General features: G+C 39.8%; 1 protein-coding gene across 10 annotated transcripts in view; it reads right to left on the bottom strand.

Moving 5' to 3' along the window:
* Positions 1-3,392: 3,392 nt before the first annotated feature.
* Ldb3 (LIM domain binding 3) overlaps positions 3,393-10,332 on the bottom strand; it is a 65,206-nt gene continuing 58,266 nt past the window's right edge. For all 10 annotated transcript variants that reach the window (XM_048801685.1, XM_048801683.1, XM_048801688.1 and 7 more), the window contains one exon: positions 3,393-6,522. In XM_048801685.1, the coding sequence (XP_048657642.1) occupies positions 6,433-6,522 (90 nt within the window). In that variant the 3' untranslated portion in view covers positions 3,393-6,432. The remainder of the gene's footprint in view (positions 6,523-10,332) is intronic.

Raw genomic sequence — 10,332 nt, 5'->3', positions numbered from 1 at the left:
TTCATGCTTGTATCAAAAGTCAGGTCTTTATCTTTATTTATAGTCAGCCATTTTTCCCCTGTATGCAGTCGGCAGGCACTTTGAAGACGTGCTGCAGTGTAGCCACAGCCCTCACTCCTGCTACATTTCCAAATTCTTGCACCTTGCACATTCATAAAAAAATCGGATAGGAAAACAAGTGAAAATAAATAATATACAAACAAGCATTCTGTGCCTTCTCCTTCTCTCACTTTAACTAGGCTCTCAAACCCTGCGCCTTCATCATGATGAGATTATTCCCTTAAAGCTTTCATATTTCTTTTTTCCCTCTGGCTGAACTGATTTCTTCCATTCATTGAGACCTGAGTTCAAATGTCACCTCTCAGAATGGTCTTCTCTGACCACCCAATCAAAAGCAACAGATCAACCCAGCGCTCTGTTTTATTGTTCCATAGCACTCACTAGCTCAGATTCTACTGATTATGTATTACTTGTTTATTGCCTTTCTCCTCCCTTTAAAGTGTAAACTTTACCAAAGCAGAGACTTTATCTCTGTGTCATCCTCCATGCCTACAACAGAGCCTAGCCACTCAGAATGTTTGTGGCGTGAAAAATTATATTGATGGTCCCTGATTTAGATGATTTTACTTAGGATTTTTCAGCTTTACAAGCACAAATATGGCATGAAACTCAGTAAAAACTGTACTTTGTATTTTGAATTTGGATCTTTTCATGATCTAAAATAGGCAGGGCAATCCTCTCTCCATGCAGGGCAGTGACAGGGAACCATAGCTCCTAGTTAGCCCTGAAAAACAACAGATGCTCTACAATGTTCTGTGTTGCTAAGTTGTGACGTTGGGTAGGTTAGGACAGTGTATTTTTCATTTACAATATTTTCAAATTATGATAAGTTTAATGGAACAAAACCCATGGTAAGTCAAGAAGCATCTATACTGCTCAGGTTGTCTGAGTGGTTTAAATGTGAGTGGAATGCTGAGAAAGATTATTGTACAATGGGATTGTCCTGGGAAAGCCAAAGCTCAGGAAAGCCTAACCCAATACTTGAGGGGGTTTCCCAATTGGAGTTCCATATTCTGAAAAGCCTATGTGGCCCTTCCCCAGGCATATTCAATTCAGAACCCATTCTTCATGCCATGTCGTTATCATGATAAGTCTATCTTCATGCCAGTGTCACACCTTTAAATAGTCAAAATATTTCTTAGAAATAATCTGACATATGATATTTACCTATCTGGATTGACTGATTCCTACCCTCTAAAATGTAAGTTCCGTGAGAGAAGAGGTTTTTATCTGTTGAATTCACTGTCCTGTTTTCAGGGTTTAGAACAAAACCTATCACCTAATAGATACTAAATAAATATTTGTTGAAAGAATGAACAAGCAAATGAACAAACAATTACATCCACAAATCCTCAGTGAAGAAGGATTAGTAGAAGAATAATTTGGAAAATGTTAATGACATCAAATTTTGATCTGTGTGGTTCATATTTCTGGACTATTTATATATTATTTGTTGTAGCTGCTGGTTTTCCCAGTGAAATTTTTGAGGATAGGAAAAGTGAAGGGATTAAGAAAATGTGGCAGGAGTAAGGACTCTGGCTTCTGACCCCATTGTACTGGTGACAATAATAACTAACATTTGTATTTCAATTTTCTTCCAGAAGTTGTTGCATTTGATTTCTAAAATATCCCTCTGGGTAGGTGTTTCCACCATTGTTTTCAGACTTATAACCAGGTTTAGAGAGACTCTTCCAGTATCACTCAAGTAGTATAAAAAATCCTCCATTTAAATTCTGGTCTTATCATGTCAAAGTCCAGGTCTATTCCACAGCACCTGTCTGCCTTCCTAATTGATTTTGCACAGTGAAGAAGCCACTTCCCTTTCCAGGACTCAGTTACCACATTCAGAAAATGCCTGGATGATCTCTTAGGTTCCTTCCGATTTTAAGTCCTGTGATTTTATGAACCTTTCTCCCCCGCTATTTTTTTTTTTGGGGGGGGGACCATACTGTGGATTGAATCCAGGGGCACTCTATCACTGAGTCACATTCCCAGCCCTTTTTATTTTGAGACAAGATCTCTCTAAGTTGCCCAGACTGGCCTCAAACTTGTGATCTTCCTATCTCAGTCTCCCAAGTAGCTAGGATTGTCAGCATACACCACCACAGCCAACTTTCCCTCCCTATTGTCTAGTTTAAAAGCTGTTGTAGCTTTAAGAAGTACTAAAATAAAACTGGCCACAGTGATGCAGCCAGCAGCAGCTCAGGAGGCTAGGAAGAAGGATTGTAAGTTTGAGGTCAGCCTGGAGAACTTAGAAAGAACCTGTCTCAAAACAAAAAATAAAGGGTCTGGGTTTGTAGCTCAGTGGTAGTGTGCTTGTCTAGCATGTGTGAGGCACTGGGTTTGATTCTTAGCACCGCATATAAACAAACAATCAAAGAAAGAAAGAAAATAAGAGTCCACTGACAACTAGAAAAGTAATAACAACAATATAAGTAAAAATTAGAAAGGTCTGGGGATGTATATAGTTCAATGGTAGATATCTCTTGGCTCAATTCCTAGTACTGAAAAAAAAGTAGTAACATAATGAAATTTTATTTCTTTTGGTAATTTATAGCTATTTCAAATTCTGATTCAGGTGTTTAAAATCAGATATAGACAACCCCCACCTCCACCCATTTTTTTTTTTTTCAGTGCTGGGTGTTGAGTCTAGGGCCTCATATGTGCTAGGCAAGCATTCTACCATTGAGCCCACTCCCAGCCCATTCTTTTACTTTTTCAAAAAAATGTTTATTTATTTATTCTAATTAGGTATGTATGACAGCAGAATGCATTTTGAGTCATTGTACACAATTGCAGCACAACTTTTCATTTCTCTGGTAGTATGTGATGTAGTCTTACGAAATGCTTAAGAAAAAGTATCTTAAAAAAGAATGAATTGGTTTTGTTAAGCATGGTACTTCAGAAGGGTTTTCATTATTTTTTTTTAATGTTATGAGGATTTTACTCTGACTTTATTTGAAAACAAACAAAATGGGACGAAATATAGCAACATTTCTAGCTATAAAGACATTTAGAGCAGAATAAAAAATAAATGAATTTGAAATATTTGGCTACCAAGTAACTAAACAAACCTTGGTGAAAATACAAAGCAAGGCTTAGTCTTTAGCTTACTATATACCTGGTAAATTCCTTTATGCAAGATGTTTGTATTACATATAAATCTTTCTGTTAAAATAAGATGATTAAACTTCTATTGAGCAATAGAAGAAGTGAACTATATTTCTTGTTCTTAGGAAGCTTAGTTTTGTCTCAGACTGTTATTTATGGCCATCTAGAAGTAAACTACTTTTGGTGTCACATGAAAAAACTATACACAGAAAAATATGTTATTTGCACATCCTTTTTTGAGTTTTATTTTACTAAAAAGTAGAATTCACACGGGCCAAAAAACAAAAACAAAAAAAACCCAAATGAACAAAAACCATGCAAAATAGTTTTGTGCACACCTCTAACATGTTACATTCCACTTCTGAAATCTTACCCACCCCCACTCCCAGGGAAAGAAAACACACACAAAAAGTAGGAAAGGTATCATATGTTGAAAAGTTAACATTATAAAAGCTAGATTCCTAACACAAACACTGCAGAACAAAATCACTCCTTTACAAAAAGTTAATGTTTATCAGTGTTAAATTAATGTCATATAAAGCAGTCAAGAACTATAGATTCAGTGTGCTCCTTACCATGAACTATTAAAAGTTATGTTTGGTGTTGTAGGACACCCATGATATTAACTTGAACTACACCGTCTTAATCTTGACACTACGCCAGACTCACAGAAAACAGGTGAACCACACTCAACACTACCTCCTTTTCCTGCTATCTTTAAGGTTTGTTTGTTTTGTTTGTTTGTTTTTGGTGGTGGTTGTGTTTGGTTTTTGGTTTTGTTTTGCAATGCTGAGCATCAAACCCAGGGCCTGGCACATGCTAGCAAAGCACTCTATCACTGGGCTATATCCCTCAACCCTTAAAAACGTTTTATTGCTTGTTTGCTTATTTTTTGGCAAATAAGAGTCTCAGGATCCTGAGCTCTGAAATGTGGGGGAAATTTTTCAATAGAGGACTAAGGTAAAACTGTCCTTTAAGATATTTCCATATTTCCCTTTTTTCTTTTTTTCCCTCTAGTATTGGGGATTGAATCCAGGAGCACTCTATCACTGAGCTAAATCCCCAACCCTTTAATTTTTTATTTTAATACAGGGTCTAAATTGCCTAGGTTAGCCTTAAACTTATGATTCTCTTGTCTCAGCTTCCCAGGTAGCTGGGATTACAGGCATGTACCACCACACCTGGTTGATCACACATTTTTTAATGAACACTTGCATAAAACCTTTAAAAAGAGATTTTAGAAACTCTAAAATGTTTTTCTTTTCTCCAGAACAGTTGCTGATCACTTAGTAGATGATTTTTTGGACAAAAACCCTGCTTAGAGCCTTTCTATGTAGTAGCAAGCTTCTTGTCCCTGTATATTTGAACTTTCCAAGAATAACAGAATACTCCAAGGTACTTGTTTGCATCTCCTGAAAAATTTCCAGGCTGTTCCAGCAAAATTTACTCTCCTTGGTGCTTTGTGTTTACTTTCTTTACTGCATCAAAATAAAAAAAAAGTGCCCTCTGGTAGGAGCACATTTATGCTCCTCCCTAATGGTGCCAGGAAGGGCCGATGGCCTCGCACTTGGACAAAGTATGGGCTTCCGCTAGGGACATGGCCAGCTGTTTCATTGTCCCTCGGGGAGAAGAGACACACTCTGGTAGAACGGCAGTCCCCTGGAAGTTCTCAGCAGAAAAAAAGTCCTAATGTATTCCTGTAAAACATTTCAAACGTGCAAAGAGAAAATTCAACACAAGAGTGAGGAGACATTAGCAGAGAATAGGAAAAATGCCTAAATATTCTGCTCCAGTCCAAAACATCCATGCACACTGCTTGCTTCAATGCCATATTCTATGAACATCTTAATAGTGTTTCCTAAAAAGGAAAGAGAGCATTTGGTCTCCAACCTCAGAAATAAAGCTTCTCATTTTATTGCCAAACAGCTTTAAGTAATGATTACTTAACTCCAACTATCACCTATATTGCAAAGAAATTAAAGGCTCAAGTCTATTCCATTAAATACTTAAATAACTGCTAGATCAATACACCTTATACATTCTGAAAATATTGGCCAAAACAGCAAAACATCCTTCTTTTCCTTCCAGCCGTCAAGATGACTGTACATAATCAGTGTGCTGCATTTAAAGGAATATATGTATGAAAAGGATGGTGCAGACCTGAAGATCTTGCCAGCTCATGCGTTCTTACTGAGGTTGGCAGAAAGTAAGGTTCCTCTTCCCCACCCACAGTTTGAGCGTGTTAGCCTATTCTGCCATCCTGTGTCAGACACTGTCTTTTCTTTCCACAGGCCATGGAGCCTGTTTGGGGGGTAGGGGTGCTGAGGAAGACATTATAAGTGAGCAGTTGCAGGTAGGGAGTGAAATACATGCAGAGGACACTCATGCTTAGGAATCTCTTAAAGCAAAACAAGGGTCAAACGCAACCCAGAATCTTTTAAACTCTCCTCTCATACACTACAAAGTTAAACTGGAAAAACCCAATTCCACTTCTCCTTCACAATTCAAAAAGGAGCTAAGCCTTCCAGGGACATGGGATATTTCAAACTGAAAGAGGGAAGCTGAAGGGCCCATCCTTCCTTGGCTGTTAGCAGCATGAACCAGAGCTCTTCCTGGAGCCTTGTCAACCGCCCAGTGGCTCCCAGAAGACACCTCTTCCGACATCTGGGCTCCTTTTAGACATTTCAAGTTTGTTCATGGCCTGAAGTCTGATGTGCAGAGGTAGCTCCATGACGCTAGTAATGGAATAACACTTCCTTTTTTGGCGAGGAAAGCCCAATTGGTCTTAGCTAACAAGCTCTCAGTTATGGCTCTAAAAATACCCTGCAGCAAGCACTGTTTGGCACTTCGTTTTGTTTGCCAGAGGAGCTCTACAGAACACAGAATGCTTCGGATTCTCCATGACTGCTCTGAGCTCTGTCCCTGCTCCGATGACAGCAGGGAGGTGTATCACTTTGGGAAAGCTGCTTTTCATTTTTCACTTTTGAGTTCTTGGAATCCTGTCTTAAACGTTTGAAGTGCAATTCCAGTCTTGGATTAATTACTAGCTTGGTTTAGAATCTTCATTTGGCTTCTAGTCTGAACTATGCAAATACACGATATGTGTACAGAAGAAAAGACTAAAATTATACTTCAAAAGAGCTCAATTGCTTCCTCTCTTCCCCCCTTTCCCCCCAAAAGAAATATCAGCCTCCTCGAATCCTTCGTTGTCAGCAGCAGGAGCAGCCTGGGGCCTCGTCTGCACCAGACGCCCTTGGCTCCCTACACATTGATGGCATGTGCGTGCTTCTTGCACAGGGGCTTGTCCTTCTTGGAGTAGAATGGCTGCCCTTCCAGATTCACATGGCAGACCTGGGACAGAGAACAGACCAATGTGAGATGGGGCCTTGTAGCCAACATGGTGGAGGGGGCAGGAACAGATTTCAGTCACCCCTTTAAGAAAGCAATGTCATATGCAGCTGGGGGAACAAGCTGTTGCCTGTTTCTCCCCACTATGAATTCTTAATTACTGAAGCAGAGTACATAAGACGAACTATATAAAAATGAAGACTTCCAAAGAAGAACATGGAATAAAACTTAAATTAGATTAATTAAACTTAATGGGATATAGAATATATGTGTTGAAGATGTCCAATTTATGCTATCCAAAGTGTATAAGGAACCAATACAAGTTCAAAAGTTGGTACCCACAGAGAGGAGCAACATCTAAGCAAATACTATTAATAAACTAACAAACACATCAGAAAAGATTACCCTCATCAATAAAAAATTATAAACTTCCTGAGATACCACTGGACACCTAGTAATGTAGCAAAATAAGTAAGACAAAAAACTTCCATGACTTTTCATCCTTAACCTTACATGACATTAGCCAAAAATTGGGGTGGGAGTAGGAGGAGTAATCAATGAAAAATCAGCAATACCAAAAGGGAATAGACCTTAAAGATTGCTAGGGACACATAAATCAGCTTGATGTTCTACAGGGGGTGTAGCAACATTGAATAAGAGCCAAAAGATGTGCCTACCCTGTAACCCAGTAATGCCACCCTGGAGAATTTAATATTGCAGAAACAACTGCACAGAATCAGAAAGCAGTGTATGCTCAACTAGAAACCTAAAACTATTAAATTTTCTCTTAATAGGGAGATGATTAAACAAATGTTTATGGTCTATTTTTCCAATGGAATATTCACCATGAAAAAAAGATAAATCAAATAAGGAAGGGTGTATGTAGAGAAAAATACCAGGAAAAAAAGCAGAAAAAATTATGTATTCCCATGATGACAATATATGAATTGAGTTTGAGACTGGAGACATTCTAGAAGGAAGGGAACTAATTAATCTTTGTTGAGGCTGTCATGGGTGAAGAAGGATGTTAAACTCTATATATACATGGTCTCATTTAATTGTCATCCAAACTTCATGGGTGAGGTACCCCTTTCCCCCATTTCACAATTGAAAAATGGGCTCAAAGAGCAGAAATGTCTTGCTTAAGTCAGAGACCTAGTCAACTGGAGAGCTGGGAATCATGCCCAGGGCTGTAAGGACCCAGTTTCTAGCTAATTTTCCCCACACCTCATAGCAGAGAGGGGCTATGTTTACTTGGAATTGTTCTGAGCTTGCAGATTTTCCTTCTAAGTTTGTTGGAATACTAATATGTAGCCTGCCCCCAGAAGGATAATATGTCAGCATTGACTAGGAGGTCACATTGACTGGGATGTTCCAGGATGTTCTAAGGATGGCCCCAGCCTTACAGAAGACTCTGAGCATCCCTACTGGGGAGAACAGTTGAGGGCCACATCTAGGACTCTGGCATTAGAACTGCAGGGGTCTCTGTATACAGATGGGGATAGAGAGGGAAATCATGCAAACCCCACACATAAGGATACAGAAATCATCTTTCTGAGCTGAGCTTGAGTCAGTGAGCATCTCTTCATTCCAGGAGAGTTGGAGAGGAAAGGGGCACAATGATATCCTCACTGGGGAGATTATACCTGGGGTTGTATATGGCTGCCAATGGGCCATGGAAACCAATAAGCTGAAAAAATATCTGATAACGTCACTAGTCAATGCAGCAATGATGAGTGTAACCAGGTACCATGGTTTGGTTTGTTTGTTTCCTAAAGATTCATATGTTGGAAGCTTGGCCTTTGGTGTGAAGATATTAAGAGGTGAGACCTTTAAGAGGTAGAATCTTACGGCAGGTTTTTAGATCAGTTTGGGGCTTGCCCTTGAAAGGGATTAAAATATTCCTCTTAGGACCTTAGTTTTTACAAGACAGACCTCACCAGAGCTGAGACAATGCCAGTACTCTGCCCTTGAATCTCAAAAGCCATGAGCTAAATAAACCTCCATACTTTATAAAGTTGGTCTACCTTGGGTATTGGTTATAGTAATGCAAAATTGACTAATAAACCAGGTTCTCATGGATGCCTCAAGTTGCTGGTGACAACTTGCAAACAAGACCAAGAAGGTGAACATACAAGGTCTAACTCATGAGAATGGGTTTCAGGGGAGATATAAAAGCAGCTCTAGAGTGAGTTGATACCTCACAGCTCTGGCTGTTCTGGGACAATGCTGGTCGTTTGTGAGAGTTTCAGGATGAATCAGGTGGGAGGGTGTTGGGGGACTGAAGACTGAGGAACAAAGAGAAACACAGTCTCACAGGTGGCTGATGAATAAAATGGGTCTCAGGGCTAGAACACAAATAGTGAGTTGTGCTCAGTGCCTTCTTGGTGCAAGGTGACATCATGGTGGAGGAGGCCATCAGACCGCCCAGAGCAGGGAGACAGCAGGGAGGGTCCAACCCCAAGGCTCAGAGTCAGCTGGCATCAGATCTCGCTGTGGAGGAGTAGTAGCCATGGACAGTGCTGATCATAGTCCCAGCAGAGTGAAGACAGTGAAATAGACCGTTTGTGGCAGCTTCAAGATTACCTCCCAAAGTTACACCACTTCCCACATCCTCCTGATATCCACACCAGTGGGAAGGGACTAGAAACCAATTAGACTTAGAGGAAAAGAGGGACCAATAAGAATTTTCCCTCACTAAGGTAGGACCAAATCCCTTCCTTTGGAACTCAAGGGCCAAAGCCAAACTGGAGCTTAATCTCACCCTGATCCACCTTCTTAGCTCCCAGATTTCATTTCATATGCTTTGGATTTTAGAGATTATTGTCTTGTTCTGTACTTTAATTGCTTGTGTGTGTTAGCTTCATTCTCCATTTCAAGATTCTAGATTATATAAAGGTGAAGACTTGCTCTGGGATATTCTTGTATTCTCCAAACTCAGGGAACGTTTGGTCAACTGAATTTGTCTGAATGTGGTATCCTGAGATCTAAGAAAATAACACATCAATGGAAGAACTAGTCTGGATCTTCTTTCTTAATAGTTTCTTTTTAAGCTATAGGAAAATACATGTTCATTAAAAGTCATTTGAGAATGTAATGTGATAGAAAGAAGACTACCCCCTAATCTAGGTTAGAGTTTGGCTCAGTGGTAAAGCACCTACCTAGCATGCACAAAGCCCTCTGTTTGATCCCCAGCACAGGAAAAAAACAAAAACAAACAAACAAACAAAAAACAACAACAAAAAAAAAAACCCTGCAAGTTTTCTGATCAAAAGATTTCCTTCCAGAGATCAAAACCATGTTCCTCTTTGCAACATCTCAAGGGGGCAGTGAGTGACACAGAGGGCTAGTTTACAGGAAGGCCTAACAATCTCCTTGCTTATTCTTTAAAGGATGGATCTACTCAATTTCTTTGATCAAATCCACTGGACAGATTCATAGGTCTCTCACATCTGACTAGGTTTAATTCTCTACAACTCATTTATAACACCAGCCTGAAACACCTCAAGCCTTGTATCTTCTTCTGGTTTCTAGGACCTGTGCTATTGTGGCTTATGGGAGCCGACCCTTGCTCACCTTGCCATGGTTCCCTTTCCATGCAACACAGCCCTCTCATCATTCTGCCTTTGGATAAGAGTCCTTCTGTGCCACTGTCTTCCTGAAATTTCTCCAAGTCTTTTGGATCCTTCTGAAAGTTAGGTAGCCAAACTTGCAAGCAGTGTCTTAGGATCAGACAAGTCATGGGTTGAAAGTAAGGGTCAGAGAGTCCTGTGCTATGTCTGGGCTGAACCATAGCTCTGCAGGAGACAACCC

Source organism: Marmota marmota, unplaced genomic scaffold, assembly GCF_001458135.2.
Source record: "Marmota marmota marmota unplaced genomic scaffold, marMar, whole genome shotgun sequence".
Taxonomy (NCBI): domain Eukaryota; kingdom Metazoa; phylum Chordata; class Mammalia; order Rodentia; family Sciuridae; genus Marmota; species Marmota marmota.
This window is presented reverse-complemented; position numbering and strand designations above follow the sequence as displayed.